The sequence below is a fragment of the Chenopodium quinoa genome, unplaced genomic scaffold (genome assembly GCF_001683475.1).
Source record: "Chenopodium quinoa cultivar QQ74 unplaced genomic scaffold, ASM168347v1, whole genome shotgun sequence".
Taxonomy (NCBI): domain Eukaryota; kingdom Viridiplantae; phylum Streptophyta; class Magnoliopsida; order Caryophyllales; family Amaranthaceae; genus Chenopodium; species Chenopodium quinoa.
The window spans coordinates 1,825,372-1,852,311 of NW_018743285.1; the positions used below are offsets into that span (position 1 = coordinate 1,825,372).

The following is a 26,940-nucleotide window of genomic DNA, read 5'->3' on the forward strand; positions in this document are numbered from 1 at the left end:
TATGTTGATGATATGCTTATCTTTGGTACAAGTCTACAACAAGTAGAATTGACCAAGGAAGTCTTAAACTCATCTTTTCAGATGAAGGATTTGGGGGAGGCGGATGTCATCTTGGGCATCAAGATCATTAGGGACAATGGAAGACTTATTCTAAGTTAATCTCATTACATTGAGAAGATGATCAAACGGTTTAATATGTTTGATAAGAGTCCTGTAAACACCCCCATGGAACCTAATGTTAAATTAGTTAAGAATTCGGGAAAACAATTTCCCAATTGGAATATTCAAGGATAATTGGATTCTTGATGTATGTCATGACAAGCATAAGACCAGATATTGCATTGGCTTTGGGAAAACTTATTAGATTTACTAGTCACCCGGGTGCACAACATTGGTTTGTAGTTCGGAGGGTCTTGAGGTACCTTAAGGGTACGTTTGATTATGGTTTGTCTTATAGTGGATTTCCTTCGGTTTTAGAAGGATATTCTGATGCAAGATGGATCACTTACAAAGAGGATGACTCTTCTGTAAGTGGTTGGGTATTCATGTTTGGGGGAGGTGCCATTTCATGGTCTTCCAAGAAACAAACTTGCATTGCCGATTTCACTATGGCAGCGGAGTTTATTGCTCTTGCCTTAGCTATTAAGGAAGCTGAGTGGTTGAGAAATCTCATGTTAGAATTGCCTTTATTGCCTAAGCCAATGTCACCGGTGGCAATCCATTGTGATTCGAATTCGGCTTTAATAAAGGCATATAGTCAAGTGTATAATGGTAAGTCTCGGCATATTTCACTTAGGCAAGCCTAGTGAAAGATCTTATCAAGATGGGGTCATAAGTCTTGACTATGTTCCTACAAAGTTGAATTTGGCGGATTGCTTTACTAAAGCAATGCCAAGGCATTCCATCATATTTGCTTTGAATGGAATGGGTTCATGTCCAAAAACACAAATTTGTGAAACCCAATCTAACACTTGAAGAAACATCAAGTCTTAGATTCAATGTGGTTAAATTGCATTTTTGATGTTTGTTAGCAATGTTCTGTGACCCATGTTGCTATGTTACTTGTGATGTGAGAGGTAGCGTCAATTTATAGTTCTCAAAGATCTAGAGTTGAGAAGCTCTAGATGACGGTGTCTTGTCACAAGGGCACTATTACGTATATGAGAACCTACCTATATAAGTTTGAAGTTTAGCCGCTTCAAGAAGTCTAGATGGACATATAGACTTTGATGAACTTATGAAAAATACGGACACATGGCTGTTTAAAAGTGTTAAGTGATGATAAATTCGATTTGTCTTGTGTGTACTTCACCTTCGAATGGTTGGATATATTCGTGTGATTCAATCCATATGGAAATCACGGGATATGATCATCGTTAAGTGTGTTGTACTAGGTTTCAATTCAATCCGAAGGGACATTGGCATTGATGCATGAGATGTGGCTTAATTGTTAGAAGTGAAGAAAGTTTTAAATTACACACTCTAAATGGGGGAGGATTGTTAGGAATTTAGAGTGTGATAAAAGAGAGCCCTCTCCTTTGGAATGGAGAGACCACGACTGGGAAGCCACGGAAAGCCGCGCCCGCGGCATGGTGGTCGTGCCCGCTGCATGGGCGTGGCCAGACATCTCCAGAAAGTTGGGTGAAATCTGCGATTTTCCTGTCCGCGCCCGCGGGCTTAATTGCCGCGCCCGCGGGGTCATGAGGAGCGCCCGCTCCTACTAGATGCCGCGCCCGCGGCCCTGGCAGTTGCGGTTTCGATTGTTTTTAATTGCGAAATTAAAAGAATAATTGATAAGATTTTTTGCTCTCTTTGTTTTCCTCTCTAAGTTTTTCACTCTTCTTCACAATTTCACTAAGAAACTTGCAATCTCTTCTTGAAATACACTATCAATTAAGTTTATTTTGAGAATTTGATCATCATACTATAATTCTTAGTGCAAAGATTGTAGTGTTTGTCTATTGTATCTCAAAGTGATTTTCCGGTTTCAACCCAAGCACCGTGGTGGGGGAAATAATCACTTTAGGAAAGTGTTTACACGCCTTAGACAAGTATCCGGTATTGAAGACTCACGTGGTCCTTGGTATTCTCATGTTCTTGTTGATTTCATTGGCTTGGAGTAGAGGCAAGTTTAGTATCTTTCATATTAGTGTTTTTCCTTGTAAAATCTGATTACATTGATATTTCGGTGTTTGGTTTGTAATACTTTAATTAGTATTGGTTGTTGTATAATTAGATTGAAATTATACACTGTTTAGGTTTTGTTCCACCATCTTTAAGTAATTCTTATTGTGTTGAATTGCTGAAAACCTAACAATTTAATGATGATTGGATTAAATTGATTTGAATTATAAAATAACCTTGAGAATTCATGTTTTAATAATATTTTTGAGAATGGATTTTTAATATCATGTTGAATGGTTTGAATTTATTTATCATGTTTAAAAGGTTTGATTTTGAAAGTATGTTGAATTAAATAAAAAAGAAGTTTTGAGTTGAATTATTATAAAAGATTGAATTATTGATTTAAAGAGAATGATTAAATTATTATTAAAGCTTTACAAGCATAATTATATTAATCTCACTATGCGGATTTGGTTGATAAGACTATGGACTTTGTATGACCTAGTCTTTCCTCAAGGATAACCTTTCTAATTAAAGATACTAACTTGGGGGGTGTGCGCGCTTAGGAGAGTAATTGATTTTAATACTCATTATTATTGAATTATTGAGTAATTTGAATTGATTTTGAATTATGAGTTGGAACTATTGGATTAATTATGGGATTGGTTTTAAATATATGTTTGCTAAATTGAGTTTACATTATCTTGCACTTATCGTACTTAGCATATTTTGCTAATTCGTATTTTGTATTTGTTTTGGTTCGCCCTATTTACCTTAATGGTAAAGCAGTATTGACTGTTTTCAGGTGGAGTCAATAAATGAGCATTTGGGAGTCATGGGATATGCTTCACTTAGTTTTAGGAATGTTGGTTTTATTTCTATTTTGAGTACTCATAACAATGGTTACTATATTTTATTAAGTATTAATAAAGAAATAGTTTGAGTTTTTGTTGCAAAGTTTTGGTTTTAATTAGTAGTTGGAGTAGCCTTGCGTAATCACGCGGCGGTAATATGCCTAAGTCTATCTCTACGGTATAAATATATGTATTATTTACCAAAAATAAATAAATTATATGTATTATACTGGTATCTCCATAGAGGGAGATTTAGGGGTGTTGTGTGTTACAATTATCACCAATGTTAAAATCATGTTTTTTTTTTGTTTTTTTTCCCCTTTGGATAGAGACAAAATGCGTAAGATTTTCGGGAAATCCTAGGTAGAAACGTTTAGAATAAGAATATAAGGAAAATAAGATAATGGAAAATAATGATTAAATATCACATATACTAGGTACGAAGTATTAAGACATTAAATTAACTTTGAAAATAGGACCATTTGCATTGGAAATAGGTAAATATATTTGAAAATAGGAATAAGTGCATTAGATTTATGCAAATATTTTGATAAATAGGAATAAGCATTGGATTTATGAGAGAAATGTGTTAAAAAGACCGTAATTACTTACATTTAGGAAAAATTGAAGCGTAAACATTAAAAAAAGAGAACACCTAAAATAACAAATGTAACCCCATTTTTAAGAACGAAAGGAACAATTAGTACTCGTAAAATTAATGGTCAAAATTGTACATTACAGTAATACACCTGTAATCAGAACTGAGCAAAACTATTCGAAAAACCAAAAACCCAATCCGTAATTGATCCGTAAATTAGGGTATCCGATCCGATAACTATAATGGTTTGGGAAGGTTATCGGGTATGGTTATGAATTGGGTATCAATTTTAAGTTAATTTACCTGATCCGATTCGATAAGCATTTTACCTCATAATCACTTTAATGATAAGAATGAATTGTAATATTATTAAGAATTTTGTCAAGATCACGTGATATTGTTGTTAATTAGTTTTGAATGATATCATAATAAGTTAATAATTACTTCGTATATTAATACGTTTAATTATCATTATTAGATACTCGAATCATATTGGGTAACCGATAATTAATCCGAAAATCTGAAAACAATTACTACCTCTAGTTTTTTTTTATGTGCAACTTTGGAATATTTTATGTCTCACTAATATTCCTCAAAGTTGCACATAAAAAAAACCGGAGGTAGTACATTTATTTTGAATCGAACCTGAGGAATACGAGAGGAAGAGAAGTGATCTTCTCCTCCGCCCTCAGGGCCTTCCGCTCTCCGCTCTCGTAAAAGAACAAAAATTTACTCGTGATATGTGAAGACCAATGAAAACCCAGGAAAATGACGAAAGCTGTTATAAATCCTCCACGTGGTAAAATCTGACAACCTCCACCTTCAATCCAGAGTATCTCAACCGTTAGATTATCTTCTACATCAAATATTTTGAAAAAAAAAAAAAAAAATAGCGGGAGAATATAACTCATTCCTCTGTTCAAAAAATTTCAAATTCATCTCCTTTTTACTTCTTTTCTTTTTTTTTTTTTTTATAAAAACCCTTCAAATTCAAGATTCAACCTTTTACAAATTTAAAACCAGAATTCGCAGTTTTTCTTCCTCAAATTTAAAATGATCGTTAATACCCACTTCAAATTTCTTCTTTAACTTTCAAGAATTTCGTTTTTTTAGTCAAATTTATGGAAAAAGATATGGATTTTCATGGGTTGAAGAGGAAAGAACTTCAATCATTGTGCAAGAAACATGGAATTCCAGCAAATTTGAAGAATGTTGAAATGGCTGACCGTCTATCTGCACTTCTTAAGGTAAATTTCATCACTTTTTTGAAATTTAATTTCTTGTTTTTTCTGTGTAACCTGTAAAATTTACTGAATTTTGATTATTTTTATGATATTTTTTTTTCAAATATTCATGTGAATTTTTTGGTTTTTTTTTGGGGGTTGTAATTTTGTATATTGAACTGAAATTTGAATGATTTTGGTGGGGTTTTTGAGTACAGGAGGAAAAACCCACAAAAGGGGGGAGGTCTTGCTTAAAGAATTTGAGTGTTATTGACGAAGGTGATGAGGAATTGGCTGATAGTAAAGAACCAAAGAGGGTAAAATTTAGTCCTCAGAATGAAACATTTGTTTTTGAGAAAACTGATCCTAGAGAATTGAGGTTATTGGCTAGGAAGAGGAGGGTTTTTCAAAAACCCGAAATCGAATTGGGAAATGTTGATGATGTGGAGAAACCTGTTGGAAGGAATTTGAGGAGAAGGTCTGTTGTGGGTAAGTCTGATGCAGATTTAGAACCTGAAGTTGTGGAGAAACCTGTTGGAAGGGTTTTGAGGAGGAGGTCTGTTGTGTTGAAGCCTGACTCGGTGTTAGACGCCGGAGTTGTTGATGATAATCTGGAGAAACCGGTTGGAAGGATTTCGAGGAGAAAGTCTGTTGTGGTGAAACCTGATGTGCTTTTAGACACTGAAAGTGTTGATGATAATGTTGGGAAACCTGTTGCAAGGGTTTCGAGGAGAAAGTCTGTTGTGGTGAAACCTGATGTGGTTTTAGACACTGAAACTGTTGATGATAATGTTGGGAAACCTGTTGCAAGGGTTTCGAGGAGAAAGTCTGTTGTGGTGAAACCTGATGTGGTTTTAGACACTGGAACTGTTGCTGATAATGTGGAGAAACCGGTTGGAAGGGTTTCAAGGATAAAGTCTGTTATGGTGAAACCTGATGTGGTTTTAGACACTAGAACTGTTGATGATAATGTTGGGAAACCTGTTGAAAGGATTTCAAGGAGAAAGTCTGTTGCAGTGAAGCCTGCTGCAGTAGTTGATGATGGGAACAATTTGGTTGAGAGAGGTCAGACAAGAAGGTCAGTGAGACAAGTGCAGAAGGTTGAGACTAAAGGTCGGAAAACAGCTTTTAATGAGCAGAAGAATGCTGAAGTATTGGATCAAGCTGTTGCGGAGAATGTGCAACAAAAGTCTCCTGAGATGGTGGCAGATGTCAAGAAAGGCAAGAGGGTAAGGACGCCAGCTGCAACTTTAAAGCCAAAGGGTGTAGTTGAGGATACAATCAATGAAAATGTTGAGAATGTTAAGAATTCAGAAATTAGAGGTTTGAAGCGGAAAGGTTTGGGAAGAAAGAATGATAATGTTGATAAGGATGTTGGTTCTAAAGAAATAAAAGTAGTGAGGAGATCAAGTAGTCAAGCGGGAATGTCCATGGTTGATGCTTCAGCTAGTTGCCTAATGGTAGAAGATGAAAAGGTGAATGAAATGGAAGCTCAGTATACAAATGAATCTGAAGCGACAGGCTGCAGCGCGCCTGCTACTGATGGGACTAAATATGTCCAACACGAGGAGACTCTACCAGGGAATTTAGCTCCTGTACAAAGCCTTTCAGAAAATAGGAAGCACAAAATAGATGGTAATTCTGGCTTTCATCATCTTTTAATTAATGTCAATGAGATTGTAATTTATGATGCTATAAAAAATCTTTGGCACATTGAACATCATGCTTACTTTTATTTTGCATATGAATTCTTTCATCTTTGTTCAAGCAATATAAAACTATGATAACTTCAACAGCAGCATGTTTAGAATTTTGTTTAGAGACTTGATCACAGTAAAGCATTTGATATAGTTTTAGACTTGCCCATCAATTTATCATCTATTATTCTTATCGGTTATTCAGTTAACTCCATTAAACGGATGTAAATGGATGTTTATATATTAGCGTAATTGAATGTAAATGGACATTTCTATCTATTAGCGTAATTGAATGTAAATGGATGTTTATATATGTATAAATATTGCATATTTCAGGATGTGAACTATAACAAATGAAAAAGTGAAAATTATGCTTGTAATATTGTGATAATCTGAACAGTGTATTGCTTGTCAATATTTTTCTTGTTTGTTTCTTACAATCGTATGTGCTGTTCTAGAGCTACGTCATGCAACTGGAAACACCGCTTCTGCAGAGAAGAAAGTGGAAAATTCCGAGGAAACTACTGGATTTTCTCCCAATAGATTGGAAAAGCTGTATGTAAAAAATAATTTAATGCAGTTAAAGGACTGCCCAGAACACGCAGATATCATAGACAAGGTCCATGAAGATGTAGTAGCAAACAACGAAAGTTCAATGTTGCAAAACAGTGGCAAAGGTGGAGTTGAAAGTCCAAAGTTAGAAGAAACATACATCATAGACAAGGCCCTTGAAAATGCAGTAGCAGCTGATCAGATTCCTGCAAACGATGAAAGTTCAATGTTGCAAAACTGTGGTGAAGGTGGAGTTGAAAGCTTAAAGATAGAGGACTTCCCACAAGAAACATACATCATAGATAAGGCCCTTGAAAATGCAGTAGCAGCTGATCAGACTCCTGCAAATGATGAAAGTCCAATGTTGCAAAACAGTAGCGAAGATGGAGGTGAAAGTTCAAACTTAGATGACTGCCCAGAAGAGACCAACATCATAGACAAAGCCCTTGAAAATGCAGTAGCAGCAGATCAGACTCCTGCAAACAATGAAAATTCAATTTTGCAAGATAGCGGCGGAGGTGGAATTAAAAGTGCTATGCAAGCTGACAAAGTGGAGGAAAATTCTTTAAATATGATTTCTGTACTTGACAAGATCTCTTATGAAGAAATTGCATCTATAACACCTAGCAATCTTAGAAGGCAGCTTAGTGGTAAGCTTGGCACACTTAATGCTTTCATTTGACTTGTTTAAAATCAAGACTTTATACATTGAACATTCATATGCTCCCACTGTCTTAAGATATGGTTTCATGTTGTTAATTTTTACATGGTGTGCTGGTGTAGGTGAACCTGATTGTCACAGTGCCGTGGAGCCTAGTTTGCCAGGAGGTAGTGGAGGCAGTGATACTGATGGGAAGCAACTCTCAAGTCCCTTTGGTGAATTAGAAGCTGGAAGGGACAATAAAATTTTAGAAAGTAGTGATGGACTTAAATGTGTTAATCAGAATAGAAATGAGCATTTCATTGAACAGGGAAACAAGTGTGAAGAGTCACCATCTGAGATTGAAAATGCAGAAGAAGATGTAATGGTTGACTGTGTAGCACTGATTACGAAGGAACAAGAAAATGAGTGTGGACACAGTGAGTCCGCGACTGAGAATGACTATGAAGTAGAAGATGAAGTGGTTGATCATGCTGTAGTGATTCTGAAGGAACAGGAAAACGAGTGTGAAGAGTCCCCATCTGAGAATGAAATTGCAGTAGAAGATGAAGTGGTAGACAATGCTGCAGTGATTGTGAAGGAACAGGAACCCGAGCTTGAAGAGTCCCCATCTCAGAATGAAAATGCAGTAGATGAAGTGGTTGACTGTGCCACTGTGGTTCTGAAGGAATCAGATGTTCAACCAACAGAGCAAGAGGAAGCTGCTAGTTTGTGGAGCTCTTGTGACACCATTTCCACTAAGGTTGAATTGACAATGCCTGAAATTTGTTTTGACCTGCAGCAATCTAGCCATCTTATATCAGAAGAAAAGGAAGTATTGGGTCCAGAAGCCGACTTGGAAGCCAATGCCCAGTCTCCCAATGTTGTGGAAGGGCTGACACTTTCTTCAATTGCTTCAGCTGCAGCGTTTAACAAAACTATGGAAGAAGGCAAAGCTGCTAAAACAGTTACACCATTGTGGAACCGGGGGATCGATTGCAGTAGCAGTGATGCTGAAAATTCTCACCTGAATCAGTCATTAAAAAAGGATGACAGTGAGGCTAGGACAAATTCATCTCCAACTATGAACATTTCTTCATTGTACCTGCTATCACAAGTTGATGGTATGCCGATTCTTAGTTAAATATCACTTTTTACATGTTAAATCATATGTGCTGAAGGTAGCTGTTTTCATGCTTTACAGGTGGTGTCGGAGATTTTTCTAGTTCAATAAAAAAGGGAGAAGAGAGCTGCAACGAGACATCAAGAAGCATTATTGGATGTTTAGAAAACAGCATCCAGGCGAACAACTTAGCTAAAGAAGACAAGGCTGTAATGGTTGAACAGGTAGATGAGATGAATAGTGGGTTAGAAGCTGTTATGGATGACTACATGACCAACCCCAATGATAGCAAGGAACTGAAGTCTGAGAAGGCTGTTAGTGCTACAAAACAGGTTACTATTGTTTCGTATGATGGAGAAGAAACTCCTGTTTCTATCCATGAGAGGAAGTGGTTTCAGGTAGCACATGAAGGAAACTTATGCTCAGATGCTTTTGGCAGCATCAGTAATAATGCATCTAAATGCATACCAATATCTGACAAAACCAAGTGCTTAAAACAAAGTTCTGTGGATGCTGCTGAAGGCAGAGACACTGGTGACGAGGAAATCAAGAATAGCAGTGTAAATCCTTTGAGTGTAGAGGATAGAGAAAGAGAAATGTCCGAGACATCATGTACCAGAAATGTTATATCATGCTTTGATGTTGGAAGTGTCTGCACTGAGGTGTCTGAGCAGTGTGAGCACAACCCAGAAGTTGATACTATTGCCGTTGTTGACGAGCATGAATTTCACTTGAAACATGATGATAAAATTGCTGTTTTGAATAGTACCCCACAGAAGGAAATTCTATTCCGATTGGAAAAGCTACGTGATAATTATTTTTTTCCATTAAGTGAGAATTCTCGAAATCTTGATTTATGTATCTACTTTTTCCATTTGTTCAATTTTGTATGTTGAATAATCTTTAGTTTCTTACTAGTGCCTGTCTTCATTTTGCGCAGGCGATCTTGCTGGTCCTTCAGGTTCAAAGGCAGAAGAGACACCAAGCAGGGATTTAACATGCTTTACCAATGATAGGAACGTGGATGTTGATGAATATGACAAGTACTCGTCTGCTAAAAAAAAAGAAGGAGCAAGCTTCTCTAGTGAGCCTAAGCTACAACACTTGTTCTCTGGGCATGATTCAGACACTTTTACCAAGTATACATACAGCAAGGACCAGGAGTCTGGTTGTGCTGCTTGGAATACAGAAGATTTGCTTGCTTTGGGTGAAGTAGAAGAACCGGTATCTGACCCAACCAAGGATTTAGAGCTTATTGCTGTTGGGGATGCCGAAGACAAAGATGATGTTGATGTTACTCTCCTTGGGGAGCACAAAGGTGCAGTAGAAAATTCTGTATCTGACCCAGCCAAAGATTTAGAGCTTATGGTTGCTAAGGATGCTGAAAACACAGATGGTGATGTTAATCTTCATGGGGCCAATGGCGAGCCTGCAGAGACGTCAAATAATGAAATTGCAACATTTAGTGGTGACTTGAAAAGTATCAGCAATGAAATATCTGAGAATAGTCCGGTTAAAGAGAGGGCTGATCTTGTGAGTGCGCTCCACGTAAGAGACAATGAATCAAGTGCTGATTTGAAAAGTAATTATTTCAGTAGCCCGGCGAAGCCAATTAAAATTCAAACACCTGAAGTTTTGCTTGCCCAAAATTCCAGCCATTTTGCAACACAAGAGAAAACCAACCTCAAACTCAATGTTGACAAGTTTACTGCTCAAACATGTGAGAAGATTGGGTCACTATAGTATATTTGAAGTACCTGTGGAATGAGTTTTTTTGTTTGCCGTGATATTTCATTGTGAACTTAATGCTGTATTATATATGACTGATCATTGACCTTTTTTTTCAGCCAATTCCTTAGGTCCAGAAGTGGTGACTATGGCTCAAGAAACAGGATGTACTAAGGATGCAGAAGGTTTGAGCATATGTGGAAATGAAACTCCGGGATCTACTATTCACAAAAAGCTTGATGAAGCTCTTGAACAAGAATTTTGCCAACAAAGTAATTGGCAGCATACATTATCTTTAACTTTCGACCTTGTTGTCTTCATTTAAGAAGGCTCTAACTTATATTTATTCTGAAAATTTTCCTTAATGCTGCAGCTGTGTCTGTTGGTTCAATCAAGAAGAAATTTGACTGTTTTTCTCAAGAAGCAGGAGCTTTTGAGGGAGCATCAGGAGAATGTGAAATCATCAGTGAAAAGGAGATTTTGAAAAGTAACAATGAAACTGGTTTTGTTGAAGCTGTAGAAAGAGGCATTGCCATGCAAAACAGTTTGGACATGTCAGAGACAGGCAAAAGTGATGCTGTGGAAGAAAAGGTGGAGGTTTGCTCAATGGTGGCTTTCAACCAAGTACACAATGTTGGGAATGAGGAGGATGCTGGCAGTTGTAGTGGCTATCTTGAAATGTCTGAAAAAGTTGGTAGCACGAAGAGAAAGTCTGAGACTTTTTCACTGAGACATACAGCTTCAGTGTTGGACAATGATGCAGGAAGCATAACGGTATCTTGCACTCCTCTGAACAAAGAGAGTACATGTCATTTTTCTGATGCTTATGCGGCAGCAAGCGAAACTGCATTGGATTCTTTGCAATCTTCACAGATCAAATGCAACAACTCTCTTCAAAATGGTCAGTCTTTAAAAGCATCTGCTTCTTTTGCTCTAAGTCATTTTATAGAATGATATGGCACATGGCAAACTAACAATCTTATATACTGAACTTTTGAGCAGTGTTGAATACTCTGCATTTTCTTTCAATAATTGTTGTTCTTATTGCAGCTTGTGTTAATGATATCGAAGAATTGCATTCAGGTGAACTCATGCTTTTTGAAGACGATCAAGATAATACAGGTCAGTTGCATACAGCTTCTCTCGATAAATATGATCTTTCAGCTCCTTGTCTTTTTTTCTCATGTACGCCTTTGACATAATACAGTAAATTCAAGCGACAAAGCAGAGCCCGATGCAGAGGATTCAGATGTCTTGTCGTCCAAATTGGCAACACCTACTTACATGTCATCACTAGTTTCAACTACTGAGATGCATGATGGGCTAGAAAGCACAGCTGGCAAAGATCTGGTTGAGTATGCTAGTACAACAGAAAGGGAGTTGCAAGGTTAGACCAGTACTTCACTTTCAGTAGCCAATTTTATTTGGATTAGTTCTGTATATGAGTAACTTTCAAAAGGCTTAAGGGGGGGAAGAGGGGGGGGGGGGGGGATGAGATAATCAAATTGGAGTACTACCAATTAAAATGTATTCTCTTGCAGGCTTGAGGATAATTGGTGTATTTTTTGTGCAGGAAATTGCTTGTTTGGACAAGAAATTATTAATCAAGAGCATGTGGATATGGATCCCACACATAAAGAGCCAAAAGAGGCATGCATGAATGAGATGGATCATGTAGTACTGGAAGTGTCAGGCAATTCTGAAAGCTCGCCTTGTGGCATCTATGTGACAAATTCTGATCAAGAGCACAATGTCCATAGAGAAAATATTAGTCCAGGTGACCTCAAAAGCCTCAGAGATTCCCCTTTCCCCAACTTTTTTAAACCGCAGACTAAGAAAATGCCTAGACTTAAAATTTACACTTTGTCGTTCTGATTTTGATTTTTATTGCAGCTTACAATGATGCTGCTCAAGAACTGGATTCTGCAAAATTTTCAGAAGTTAGAGATGCTCTAGATGATAGAGGTTAGTCCCTTGTAAATATCATTTTAGTCATGTGATACCAATATGCCAACTTATGAACGTAATATGAACGTAATATATGGATGATATAAATTCTCATCTATAATTATTTTGGTGTAATTTTCTCTAATTTCTGTCTACTGTTTGTCACATTGAAACAGGTTGCTCAGTGGATAGAGAGGCTAACATAAGTTCTCTTATACCAACATTGATTAACACAACAAATTTAGCATCTCTGATTGCTAGGCATGAAGTCCTTGAAAGCACCAGCAACCAAAGGTTTGTCAATATTTATAATGTACATGAGATGGCACAGGAAGTTCTGAGCACTTTTACACTGCTCAATCAAGAAAATGATGAGGGGTACGGCAGCGGGAATTCTGAGCCAAATTCAGAAGGTAAGATCAGCCTCCGAAACTAATTCATTAAAAAGATGTAAATTACTCGCAATCATGAGTCACATTTCTAAAAAAAATCCGAAGACTCTCAACCACTCATAATTTACGCAGAGGCATTATACCAATGTGGGATACATTTATTTACTTATTTGAATTCGTTCTTTTGTATGATGCAGAAACTGAAGGTATGAAATCCAGAAATGAATCATTTGTGTTCACCGATACAGAAATTGATATGTTCTGGGATGAGATAGAAAAAGAAGAGGCCAGCAAGCTGCAGACAGAAGTTTCGGATGTCACATTCTCTGTGAAAGAGTACGAGGCTGCAAATGTAGAAAATTATCAGCCTGCTGTTGGAGCTGACAGTGATCCTGGTGAACAGAAACTTCAGGAAGTTAACGAGAGAGAAGAAAGGGGTGACAGTGCTGATCAAGTTGGTGATGAGCAGAATTGCATAAATGTCCAGGAAAACGAGAGTTCTATGATCAGGAGAAAGAACACCCGAAGCATACTGATACATGGAACTCCCAAAAAGCCGCCCCCTTTCGTGCATGATATGAAGGAGAATGCAGCAGCTCCCAAAAGGCTTCAAATGGTTGGTGCAACGGCTGTAAAACCTCGAAGGAAGGTCTTGGGAGACGTCAGCAAGTAGGTTCAGATTTCCTGCATGCTATCAAGGTTTTTAGAGTGTGGCATGTGGAGGATGGTAACTTAGCAAGTTAACATATACACCTGTTTGGATAGTACTTTTGCATCTCTCATGCATATAACTAGTCTGTAAATTGAAGTTATTTAGTTAGTCATTTGACGAAGCATTACTCGTGAATGCAATTTATGCTTTGTAATCGTTTGGAATGGGATGAAGAACATACTGGTCATATCATTTTACGTTATAACTTGTTGCTGAATAGTGGTTTCTGGGTTGTAATTATTGTTTGCAAATTTGTAGATAAACAAATTTCAAATTTGAACTTGTGACTTCAGTTATTTTCTTAATTAAATGTGTGTGATTTTTGCGTCAAAGCATACTATTAACATATGATAATTGGTACTTAGACAGTTGATTATATTTCTGGTTAGGAAGATTCATCATTTTGAATAATTAAATGCATGACTAATCAATCACTTAGCATTAATCGCTATAGCAAAAAATTAAATTTTAAAATGTATGTTCAGTACATAGAACACAGCAAGTTAAGCTGAATATCTGATATCTTGTCCATCTGTCCTTTGAGAACAGATTACTAACCATATCTTAATTCATTGAATTCATAAAAATTGATACCATTTTCTTGGTGGTTGAGAAAACAATATGTCCTTCAATGCTGACTTTATACACTAGAGTTGGACAATGTCTTAAATTGGTAAAGAATGGTTTTAAAGCAGTAGTTGCCACGCCAAATTGCATCAAGTAATCGATTCTGTCCATATACTCCCTTGGGTTAAGTCGTATAATTTTGACTTTTGACACTAATCACATATTTCACTTATACCATAATTTAACTAAAAAATTAAAATATACTATCGGGTTTGTCTCGAATCTCGATGTATATATTTACTATTTAGAGATAAATATAAAACAACAATAGTCAAATTTATGTACTACTAAAAATGCAAGTCGAAGTGAAACAACTAAAGTTAACATAAATTACTATTTTAATATACGTTGAAACAGATTCATAGCTCCTAAAATGATATAATATATGAATTGATTCACTAAATATGCCATTTCTTGATTAAACAAGAGACAATACCAAAAAGACAATTAATACTCCGTATAAAGATTGAAGGTCCTTATTTAGAAACATTTGTGTATACATCAATGCATGTTATAGTCGAGATAAACGAGTAAAATATTAGTTGAGATTGTTGGTTAATAATTGGAAGAGGGGATAAATAGGAGAAATTAAATATAGTACCAAGATTGTGTTTATAGAATTGAGCAAAAATATTGAATAACATTTATAGCTACAATTTTCGGGATTAACCATCATCAGTTATACCATAGTGCATAGTCTACAGTTGCAACACATGTTTTTGTTTAATGTATTTGCATTGAAACATCTTACATGTTACGTAGAAGTGTACAACTCTTGCTTGCTTACAGTAGACTTGATTATAGAGGCTGGACCATTACATGATTTCTTTGCCTAGCTTCGCATCACTTCGTCAGGGATACTCCCTCCGTCTGAATATAATAGTCACATTTCTCGTTTTAAATACCATTAATGTATAATTCTGAACAGAGGGAGCGTGATATTTTATTATTTTCAGAAATGACCGCTTTTTGGGATTGTACGGAAACTGTTGCTGTAATTGGGAGCTTTGGGAGTAACTGAGTAAGACGTAGAAGAAGATAGAAAAGGACTCAAAAAAGCACAATCCTAGGATTACTTAATAACTCCATTTTATAATATTGGAAACACCTAAAATACATATAGAATAAGAAAGAAAAGGACTATAAAATGTACAATCCATTGTATTTTTCACTGTATGCTAGGTTCATTAACAACTGAAAACCAATCAAACCTTTAAGGAACAGAAGGAGTATCGATTAAAGAGACAAGAAATATAGCAGTAGTAATATTGCTTAGACATTAAGTAAGAACACTAGAACCACTTTATTGTATACTAATCCAAAAATAAGAATAAGAGTAATATGCTTTTCAACTTCACAGTCTAAAAGAACCAACAAAATTGTTCCTTAAGGAACCACAAAACTACAGAGTGACAACATTTGAAGTCCCTTATTACTAAGGGGGGCCCCTTATAAATTATGAATAGCAACTTAAAAAAAATTAAAATTTAAAAAAAAAAAAACAACTCCTTTATGTTCATGGGGATTACAGAAATGCCCTGAATTCCATAATCCCCTAACTCTGACGCACAATTAACGACGTGTATCAAAAGAATGAATAAACATTTTTTTCCTGACAACAATATTTTTTTTCAATGTGTCAGCTGCCAACTTTATCTACACAACACAAACCCAACTGTGATAATTTTTATCCTTCGATTCGATGATCGCGTTCGAGCCCTCAACGTAGTTGTAGTAGCTCTTGCGTTTCTGCGATAAATTTCACGGATTAAATACCTTGGTTTCGATTTCTACACAAAATTCTTCATAAACCCATCAAAAATGTTTGTTGTACTAATCACAATCCAACCCACAGACTTCGAGCACAATACCGCCTTTGGCCGTGAACGGGTTTATTCTGACCCACAGTAGGGAGAAAATGGACGCGAGCAGAATGGACCAGACGATGATAATGGTGGGGAGACGGTCTTGTTTTCCCATCATACCCTTGAGGAAGGGGTAAAGATGCATGATCACCCACATGGCGAAGAAGAGCCTACCGAATAGGGGACCCCATGACTCGTACCCGTTGTTAATGGCATCTGAAATCCCGACTATAACTCCGATGATGTTAATGATGAGCAACGTCATAGGTGGGATCAAGAGGGAAGTCCACTTGAACAAGTAAAGGTCGGAAAATTCTCCATCGTCTGCTGCTTTTGACGTGACAGTAAAGTTGGTGTTCACACCAGCAAGAACCTTTAGGAGACCTTGGAAGAGGGCAAATAGATGGGAAGATACACCTCCAATAACCCAAAACTGTTCATTCCTCCACCAGTCGTCGATTTGTACGTGTCCCCATTGCATTTCGAGGACACTTGTTACCGCAATGGAAATAAAGAGCCCCATAAACAAAATACTGGCGTAACTGCTGATCTGTAGATCACAACATAACAATCAAACATTAGACTAGCAAAATCAAACATCCAACACAAAGTAACGAGGTATGCCAGTCTTTTGAGACACAATAAAAATTACTCGAACCAAAGCAAGCATGGAAATTACCTCAGGAACAATAAACTTTCCGGTGAGAAGACAGACAGCAGGAAGAGTACAGTAGACAAGCAGTGGGATTGATGTCAATGGGTACACAACAGAAGCAATATAAGAAAATCGCTCCAATGGTTTTAGACCACTGTTATAACCATACCAAATGGGGCAATGTCTACTCAACAAAATCTCAACGGATCCCAAAGCCCACCGAAGAACTTGATGGAGACGATCAGAAAGATTAATGGGAGCAGACCCTTTGAATGCAGGTCTTTTAGGCATGCAGTAAACTGACCTCCAGCCATGGCAATGCATTTTAAATCCAGTCAAGATATCTTCTGTAACTGAACCATAGATCCAACCAACCTAAATTCAAGAAAACGTGGTCAGAGATGAGCTTATGCAAACATATTCTGAGAAATAGAAATTGAAAATACAGCTATACCTCTTTTCCCCATTCAGTTTTATCCTCGTACCCACAGCTGATGACATGAATAGCTTCCTTCAATAGTGATGCTTCACTTACACCGTGAGGCATTCCACCATCCTCCATGAGTGTTGAAGCTATAAAGACTGGTGACTGACCAAATTTCTTCTCGAATTTTACTTGGGGCATAAGAGCAGACTTCTCATTATCAATTCCTGCAAATGCATAGTCAGACTCAGAAGAGTGAGATCTCAGTAGATTGAAAGGAAAAAAAAAAAAAAGTAACTGCCAAGTATCGGAAGATTTTATCAGAGTTAATTGCTTAAGCTTAGGAATACTTCATCCTAAACTAAGCAAAAAGAAATGAATAAAAATAGCATCACTTCAATCAATTTTCATTGAAAATTCTAAAAAAAATTCAAAATGAAGTTCGCATTTTGAACAGAAACAAATTTAGAAATGCATAGAATGAATAACATACAAAATAGAGGTAGTGTTAATGTTTGCATACCTTCAATTCCCTCCTCAATGTTTTCAAGAGCGTGTATTTGTGTGGATGAATCCTTGTTCTTGGACTTCTTTTTAGTGTCCTTTTGCTTGTCATTACCCTTGTTCTTTGATTTTCTGTTCTTCTTTCGGGATCCAAAGCAGCAGCAGCAGAAGCACCATTTTGGCCAACAATTACAGGTCTTGCCTGGGGCCTTCTTTTGTTTTGGGGCATCATACCCATAAAGTGCTTGCCTTCTGAAAACACAACCTGTTCCAACGTAAATTGGTCCTTGAATACCATCCAAACCTTTCATGTTGATCTGTTGAGATTGGAAAAAGGGATCAGTAATCATTTGCTTTTAAACACAAATCATAATTGGCAACAATTTTTTTTAAGGCGAGGGTATCAGGTAAGGGTGTTACTTACATCAAAGAAGACAACATTACGATTGGAGTATCGATCGTGTCTATCAATGCCATCAAACCTCTGAGGAAACTGGACATAACATATTTTCTTCCCTGATATGGGATCCATCAAGAAGCACATGGCTTCACGGAGAGCCTTACTGTTGTTGATGTAGTGATCACAATCGACATTAAGTAGGTAAGGTGCATTTGACAGAACTGCTGAAACTCTTATCTGTAATAGACAGTAGAAATATAGGTAAATTACATAATCTAATTTCAGGGCGAAAACAATTTCAGAGAGAGAGAGAGAGACTCACCAAAGAGTTCATAGCACCAGCTTTTTTATGATGATCAAATCCAGGCCTCTTCTCACGAGAAACATAAACAAGTTTAGGCAGCTCGTTTCCATCCAAGTCACGGACACCATTTTGGCCAAGGAACACCTGTTAGACATTAAAGATATGTCAAGAATGAGGAAGGGAGCTCAAACAGTGGAAAACAAAAGGTAAAAAAAGAGCAACACGTCAAGCAACCACGTCCCATTACCTGTATCATTCCAGGATGATCCCTAACGTTGTTTCCAGGCCATGGGGTTCCATCTTGCATGGTCCAACCCTCTTCGGGAACCTTCACTGCCATGGAAACCAATCCATTTATCCGGATTTTGAACTCTTCATAGTCTCTCTGAAAAAAAAAATCAGCACACAAAATAAACTTCATGAGATACTGACAAATAAGAATAGATGGCAATGCACTCATGAAAACAAATAAGAATAGATGGCAATGCACTCATGAAAAAAGCATGCTATGCCACAATCTACCAACCTTCATGGCACGACGTTCCCTGACAAAGGCAGGATGCACTTTATCTTTCAGGTAATCAACCTTCTGAGAGAAATACCATTCAGGAGCACGAGGTTCAATTTGATACTTCTTGCAAAATGGGACCCATTTTCTTGCAAACTCAGAGGTCTCAGAAAGGGCTTCAAAGGTAAGCATGGCTGCACCATCATCAGAGACATAGCAAGAAACCTTGTCCACTGGGTAATCGGCAGCAAGGATAGAAAGAACAGTGTTTGCTGTGATCAGTGGAGGTTCCTTCAAAGGGTCGACAGTTGACACAAATATATCAACTGGAGCTAGCTCAGATGGTTTGCCTTCCTTCTCATACCTGATTTAATATTTCATTTTTTAGTTCAGTACAAAATTGGAAGCATAATAGGAGAAATGACGGGATAGAGGAAAGAGAAATACCTTAGTGAAAGCCTGTCAAGATAAGTTTCTCGTTCAATGGGCTGCCATTTCGGAAACTGATCCAAAATCCACGACACAGCAAACCAAATCTCACAAATGACTGACAACAGCCACAGGGCAAAGGCATCATGCACAGGGTGCAGAATTCTATAGTGAAAGAAGAGCCCAAGAACAACCATACGAAGAACAATAACTATCCTGTAGGGATTGATACTGCTTGATGAAATTGGTAGTTTTCTCGACAGTGGCTGCCTTCCTTCATCCATCCTTCAGAAACAGAAACAAAGAAGACCATTGTTAGAACTTGTAAAGGCCATGAGCTAATGTGAAATATCTGCATATGCATGCATAATGCACTTTCCAACTTCCATTGTATAATAAGCTAGCAGCACATCTTGCATGTCTAATTGGGTCAGGCAATGCTATAAATATGAATGAAGGAGGTCAAATTACACACGTAAATCCCACTAGAACAAAAAACGGCAACTGGAAAAAAGTACATCTCAAAGACATACTAGTCAACAAACACTTAATAATAATTTGGGCAATGGACTCAAAATCATCCATCATTGGTGATTATTTCACACACAAAAAGCATTAAAAAAATCTGATCATATTGTTTTGATTTGCAAAAATTCAAATTCAATTCGGTTGCAAAAGGGAAAAAAAGTGAGTTCACTCCCACATTGCTGAATACGATTGATGTTAACACCCTAGATCTGTTAGGTTCTGAATTTTCTAACTCACTAAAAAGTGCTCTTCAGCCTTTCACTGTTTCTAACACATAAGCATTATATTAATTAACTAATGACGCCTTTATGACCGTTTATGTATATTTTCACCAAAAACAATAGCTCTTTCAAATTAGTAATGGAAGCAAGCATATGATGACCTATAGCTAGCTGCATGCAGCAAACTACATGGAAATTAGGAAAAGACACTAGTAATTGTTCAAAGCAAACACTAAAGCAGTTTCCGACAGTTAATGCCATAATTCAAAAGCTTTGAATTCCAGATCAACTTCAAAATCCCTTTCTTAAATCCACTAAAGTTTCAAATCAAGCGGCGAAACCTACTTAGGCAAATCGGGGTCCTCAGGTTCCCCTCCATCATAGCTTCCATCCTCTCCTTGATGCTTAACCATTTGAAGCTTGTCATTCTGCCTTCTTTTCCACTCTTCCATCCTATCTTTCCAAGCAACACTTCCATATCCATAAACAGCTAGATCTTTCTTGGGGTCCATTGGTCTAGGCGGCACTGAAGTTCATCGGAAAAAAGCATGATCAGCAAATTATTCCATAAATTTTGATTCAATTATACATTATGCACAAAATTCAAAAACCCAAAGGAACTTACAGGACATTGCAGAATCAGAAAATGGTACAGGATGGACCTTCTTCCCACGGCTCATAAACGGTGGGACAATTAAAGCATGCCTGTCCGGCGAAATCCCAGGATCCTTCATTACAAAAGAGAAACAGAAAGTTAAATCACAGTAAACACTGATAACAATTGAACTTAAATTACACACAGATCATATCTAATTGCAAGAAAATTAAGAATTGTAAGATCAATTATACCTCTTGCCCGAAAGTTAAGAGAAGCTGTTCATTAGAATGAGCAGCAGGATCCAACTCCGCCGGTGTTGAAAGCCCGGAAGCATTGGATGGAGCCCGGCCAACATTAAGCCGGGAAGAAAAAATCGCTTCAGCAATGTGCTGAGGGTCGTTGTCCTTGTGCACGTATCTAAGTTCATTTTCAATATCATCAAGGTCATCCTCATCTTCATCACCCTCAACTCTTGCACTCCCTATTACAAAATTTACAATTCCATCAGCACATCTAACAACCGACATTCAAGTCAACACGAAATCGAATCCAATGAACTGAATTACGAATCACAACAGCAACAAAACGCGAAATTAGTTACCTTTGATTCGCTTGTAGCGGGTTTTGCATTGAGGACAAGATTGATTCCCTTCGCCTCGCTCATACTCGTAGCAAGCTCTACACACTGGAAAAGCACACTCATTGCAAGCAACAAATGGTTCACTATTTCCATCACATTCTATCTCATCTCCACAAATCTGACAAAGTTGCCCACTCAATTCTTTCACAGAAGTCACCTGTAATCATGTTTTTTACACAATCAGACCAAAATTGAATCAAACAAAAATTAACCCATAGATCTAAGTACCCACCAAAATCCAGCAAAAACCAAGCTAAATTTCCCACAATTTCTGGGTCAAAAATTGTTACAAGCTCAATACCCAATACATTTTATCAAAAAAGTAACAAATCTACCAGCTAAATGGCAAAAAATTCAGGAAAAAAAAACAACCAAACAGCTTGTAATAGTGTTCAATTAACCTAACCCACAAAATTACCACTCAAAAGTTACAGTCATGAACTAGAATCAGCTCAATTAACCTCAAATGCAACCGAATTAAATATAAACAAACCTTATTCCATTATTACAAGCTACACCCATTATTCTAAATCAAATCGGATTTGTGAAAACCACTTACTCTGCCAATATCATCAGCATTGATAAGAACGAACTCGTTCCGATTGTGAGAACCAGCCACCAGCCGTCCATTGGTAGCCATTTCAAGTTTCAGACCCCCGAAAATCCGAGAAATGAATCAATCAGGGGGTCAGAATATTGAAAACCCAGATTTACTTCTTCAGAAATCGAACCCCATCAAAAATAACGACACGAATTAACAAAATACGTGAAACTATATACGAGATTCGGTTTGTGGGTTAGTTTTTGGTGGTGTTGTTCTTCGTTTGTGTACCGACCACACAAACAAAACAACACAACACTACTCTTCTTCTCACTCTTTCTTTTTTCTCTCAATAATTATTCACAAGCAACAACACAGCAACAACTCCACATTAAAGTAAGGGAAGAAGAAGAGAAGAGGAGAAGAGTGTAGAGAGAGAAAGTGGGGAGAGAGAAAGTGAGTGAAAGATGTGAGATGGAGAAATAATACAGAAAAACAAGAAATGCCCACAATATAATATCAACAAAAAAAATAAATAACTATACCTAACAAATTAAAAAAAAAAAAAAAAAAAGTGGGTGTTTTTTATTTTAATTAATTTAGTTTAACCCACCTGTAAAATAAAAAAGAAGGAAAATTAAGGAAAGAAAGGAGGATTAATGGGGTTTTAGAGAGAGAAAGTGAATTAAGGTGAAAAAAAATGTAAGAAGAAGAAAAGGGTTTGATAATTCAACGCGTAAGCCAGAAGGGACACAGGTTACAGAGAGAAAGAGCGACCGACAGACAGTTGGGTTTTGGTTGTTTTTCTTCTTTCAATTCCATGTGCAAAAAATTAAAATTAATTATTTTTTTAGAGAGAGAAAGTAAAAGGAAAGTGAAGTGGGCTAGTGTAAGATCTAACACTGTCTATCGCTATGTTTGATTATTGAATATTATTATTGGGTTTATTTTTATACTCACTTATCAATCATTATATTCCACTTTCAACTACTATAAATATTATTGTTTTTTTTTTTTTGTTGTGTGATGTGAATAAATTGAATGTTGGTGAAATGAATTTCTTGGTAAAAAAAAGTAAAAGGTTGAAACATGTGAGTTTGATTTTTTTTTTTGTTTAATAATTAAATTTTGAGATTAATTATTAGGCTAGTTAAAAGCTCATGAATGATTATGATAATATTAATAATATATTTCTGACTCGTTATGTAAGCTGGAAATCTGGAATTACCTAAATTTGAGATGTTATATAATAATTGTAAAAAAAAATTAAGAATTTGAGATATGTGAGTTTTTTTTTAAAAGTCACATTTTGATATATGATTCTTAGGTTGGTAAAAAACTTACTTGATCTGGTAGGAATTGAGATCTTAAAAGATTATGACAACATTGATAATACATTTCAGACTCATTATGTAAGCTGGAATTACCTAAACTTGAGAGGTCATACAATAATGAAATTATTCTAATGCTCTCAACTTGATAATTTAAATTGACAATTCTTAGACTAAACTTGAAAAAGTTAACCACGAATTTGAAATACCATTATTAATTGGTACTCTGTAAAAAAGTCAAATTTAAAAATTTAGATTGACTGACCCAAATCTGATTCAACCAACTTATTTAACAGTTATAGTATATATACACATAATTATTAATTCAACATATAAAAATCTCTAGAAGAAGTTACAATACAAAGTAATACCAAAGCATAATCTAAATTTACGAAAAAGAAAAATAAATCAAGGGAAATTGAAAAAAATTATTAACAAAAAAAAAAAAAAAAAAGTAACATATTGACCGTGGAAGACCAAATACTACGTAAAATATTAGTGAGTTAGTAGTTTGTTGGTAAATGGGAAAAATGAAATAAAAAGAATTATATGCGTTAAATTAAATTTTTATTTGTAGAGTGGGACCTAAATGCGGAGGTTGGTGGAGGAAAGTGGTGGGGGCCACTTATACCCTACCGGAAGAAGGAGGAGGCGTCGGTGGTAGTAAAAAAAAAAGGGATAAAACAGTAATTTAATAAATGTTATTTCATAAAAACCCTGGTAAAATGGGACCCGACCCATGTTAGGGAAATGGGTTGAAAATATTTATTTATTTATTATTATTATTATTATTATTTTGAAACATTGAAAATATATTTAGTTTCTCTCTCAAAAACTAAAAGGCAGCTGTATTCACGGTAGTAAGAGTGGGGACCAGCGGAGTATGTCTGAGTCAGAGAGTTAAGTGGTGTTGTCAAAGGAGAGAGAATATGAGAAAGTGAAAGAGAGAGTTTAGACTTTAGAAGAAGAAGAAGAAGTGTAGTAAGGGTTAAGTTTTTGCAACCATGTTTGTTTTAACCCTTCGCTTTACCTACTCGTGCAATAACTTGTTAGCCCAACTTCGTATTTTTGGTCCATTTTTGTTTTGTCTTATAAAAAGTCTATACTCATCTTTTTCCTTTTGTTAATTTACTGATTCTCGATAATATTTGCTTTTTAAAATTATAAATTTTTACTGATAAACCTTTATTTTACTAAATTGGACTTATTTTTGCTAAAATAAACTTATTTTTATTGGACTATAATTAATTTTACTAAACGTTATTTGAATAAGATAAAAAGAATAAAACCTCACCTTATTTTTCTTATACAATCTAATCTCAACGTATATTATTTGATTGACCTTATATGTATGCTAATCTACAATATAAAATATGGTCTTATTAGATTCGTATAACTGTGTATTTTACAAATTTATCATTTTAATTTTTTTTTATCAAGGAATTAAAGTTATTGATAAAGTGTATAAACTAATCCTAGACTTTAACTATCAATTTAAGTTTTTGATTGAATTGGTCTCCTACATTTCCTTTCAAAGTGGTATATTAAGCATTGGGTATGATGGGGACAATGTTCCATCAACACTTCAAGTTCAACGGGCTATCATGTGAGAAGGGCATGAGCAGATCTTGTGCTTCAACCATTAACTTAACCTTTTGGTTAAATTGGTCCCTATCAATTATCTAGTTATATAAATCGCACGTTAAACGATAAAGTATGATTTAAACTTATTTTTTCTAATTTGATATGAGTAGAACTTTTTTTTTCCCGGATATGATCTAGAAAAGTAAGAAGGTCCTTGAATTAGGTAAACTAAACACAGCCTATCCATAATAGTTTGATTCTTAAAAAAAAAATGTAATAGTTTGATTACCAAGCATAGCTTGGTCTAGTGGTAAGGTTTGCATGAGGTTGTGAGATCAAACCCCACTAGAGGCAGTTTGAGGTGGGAATTCCCTTACCCTTCCCCCTGACTCCTAAAGCGCCTTGCCCGCTAACCCGGACTGGGAGAACATGTGAGAGGTTTTGGTCCGGTAGGACCCTTCTCCTTACCAACCAAAAAAAAAAAAAAAACTGTAATAGTTTGATTTTTAATATAAAAAATATGATGACATATCATTCTAAGTTTAGAATATTTATTAGTCTTGATTGAACCATATTATTTTATATTAATATAATGTAAGAATATTTCCTCCAAAAAAAAAGTATTATATAGAAATATACAAAGTTTATTTTTTTTTATTTTTTAAAAAAGATAAGAAAAATTAAACATTAGGAAGCACTCCTCATGAGGAGAAATACGAAATAATTAGAAGTGGCAAAAACTAACACCGTTTTATTATATAGGAATATACCAAAGTTATAAAAGTATTATAAAGGTATTTGGATAAAGGTTTTATTATTATTATTTTTTAACTTCTACCCTGAGAACTACTGTACTTCATAACCAAAAATTACTTTATAATAAAAACAGTATTCATCAAGCCATTTTATTTACTCAGTTTCAAGTTGAAGACAGATACATATATAGAACTGCACCTTTCAATTTTTTCAATTATTACCCACACACTCCCCCATTGATACGAGATGTCCTACAATACAAGTTTAGGAAATTAAAAAGATTGTGTTTGCATAGGTATGAATTACAAGTAATTGTGCTTCATTCTTGCAAATGCTTCAATCTTAGTGTTTTATTTGGCCGACCAAAGAAAACATGTAAAACGCATAATTTCATAATTCTTAGAGTTATTATTAAGCTAGCAAAAATATAGAAAATTGATTTTAATTTCGAAAGTTACTTCTAAGAATTTAACAAATTGAAGTGTAAGAATTAACTTGTGCTAGGATATGGAGAACTAGATCGGAAGTAAGTGGCCTTTGACCACCCACAAAGCCATAACTAAGCAACTAACACATTGCCTATATTTTCAATTAAATTTTGTGATGTGAATCATTATTTATTTATTTTTTTCTTATAAAAATTTCTCCATGAAATGTGAAAAAGATCAGAAGTGAGTTTATTTCATGCAACACAAACATGCATTGGTAACAAAAATATACTGTTATGAATCTTATGCAAATACTTACAATTGAGTAGTACTAACATTCATTTGTAATCATTAAATAGTTTTCGAAATGCTCATTAGTTCTGCACTTCTGCCTTTTAGATCAAGTATACACACTACCATTGCACACACATTCACACATACATTCCATAAGACTCATAATAAGTCTTGCATGTATTCAACATGCAACTGACTATATGTTCTTTCCACCTTCCGCTAGCAACTTATTACGAGATCTAAATGCACCCTATACTTGCTTTATTTTTATAAGAACAAAATATAAAATAATACATAAAAGCAATGGCATTAGATCAATATTATAAGTGTTCTGTCAAAAAAAAATACTCCGTATTATAAGTGAATGTGCACTACATCACTCATGATGAGTTGACTCGATCGTGTATAATAGAAATCACTCTATACTTATTTTTATTAAAATTAGACCCTATATATCAGGTTGGACTAAAAAAGAGCATACATACTATCTATTTGATTTATAATCTGATTGCCTATATATTGAAATATCTTGATTCTACATCAAAACAAATTAGATTTTCAAAAAATAAATATAAACACAAATCAACAACCCCACATAAAAATAAAAATAAAAATAAAAATAAAAAAAAAATTAATTAAAAAAAAAACTTAAATACGATCAAAGTGTAGTCAAATTAGGGTATAAAATCAAACACTCTAGAGACCCCATTCCA

At 35.6% G+C, this 26,940-nt stretch overlaps 2 protein-coding genes across 2 annotated transcripts; one reads left to right on the forward strand and one right to left on the reverse strand.

Moving 5' to 3' along the window:
* Positions 1-4,147: 4,147 nt before the first annotated feature.
* Positions 4,148-13,913, forward strand: LOC110735685. Its single transcript, XM_021915872.1, has 14 exons — positions 4,148-4,823; positions 5,018-6,434; positions 6,955-7,698; positions 7,832-8,812; positions 8,893-9,642; positions 9,752-10,531; positions 10,659-10,811; positions 10,913-11,440; positions 11,590-11,661; positions 11,747-11,926; positions 12,113-12,316; positions 12,433-12,504; positions 12,663-12,899; positions 13,076-13,913. Exons 1-14 carry the CDS (start codon positions 4,698-4,700, stop codon positions 13,549-13,551), a joined length of 6,720 nt encoding a protein of 2,239 aa, XP_021771564.1. The 5' UTR covers positions 4,148-4,697; the 3' UTR covers positions 13,552-13,913.
* A 1,583-nt stretch (positions 13,914-15,496) lies between these two features.
* Positions 15,497-22,380, reverse strand: LOC110735686 (cellulose synthase A catalytic subunit 6 [UDP-forming]-like). Its single transcript, XM_021915873.1, has 14 exons — positions 21,853-22,380; positions 21,255-21,450; positions 20,905-21,134; positions 20,681-20,783; positions 20,401-20,581; positions 19,325-19,591; positions 18,896-19,241; positions 18,617-18,754; positions 18,388-18,513; positions 18,090-18,302; positions 17,685-17,982; positions 17,192-17,388; positions 16,762-17,112; positions 15,497-16,632 (listed from the first exon to the last, which is right to left on the reverse strand). Exons 1-14 carry the CDS (start codon positions 21,931-21,933, stop codon positions 16,051-16,053), a joined length of 3,309 nt encoding a protein of 1,102 aa, XP_021771565.1. The 5' UTR covers positions 21,934-22,380; the 3' UTR covers positions 15,497-16,050.
* Between the last annotated feature and the right edge of the window lie 4,560 nt (positions 22,381-26,940).

Bases quoted from the DNA above. Each gene is read 5' to 3' on its own strand.
- LOC110735685 (XM_021915872.1), top strand. From the start codon at position 4,698: ATGGAAAAAGATATGGATTTTCATGGGTTGAAGAGGAAAGAACTTCAA. The intron at 10,812-10,912 runs GTAATTGGCAGC...TTAATGCTGCAG, and splicing joins ACAAGAATTTTGCCAACAAA to CTGTGTCTGTTGGTTCAATC. The intron at 11,441-11,589 runs GTCAGTCTTTAA...TTCTTATTGCAG, and splicing joins CAACAACTCTCTTCAAAATG to CTTGTGTTAATGATATCGAA.
- LOC110735686 (XM_021915873.1), bottom strand. From the start codon at position 21,933: ATGGCTACCAATGGACGGCTGGTGGCTGGTTCTCACAATCGGAACGAG. The intron at 18,755-18,895 runs GTTGGTAGATTG...TTTTTTTTTCAG, and splicing joins GGGAACGTCGTGCCATGAAG to AGAGACTATGAAGAGTTCAA. The intron at 17,113-17,191 runs GTATAGCTGTAT...TCTTGAATTTAG, and splicing joins AAACTGAATGGGGAAAAGAG to GTTGGTTGGATCTATGGTTC.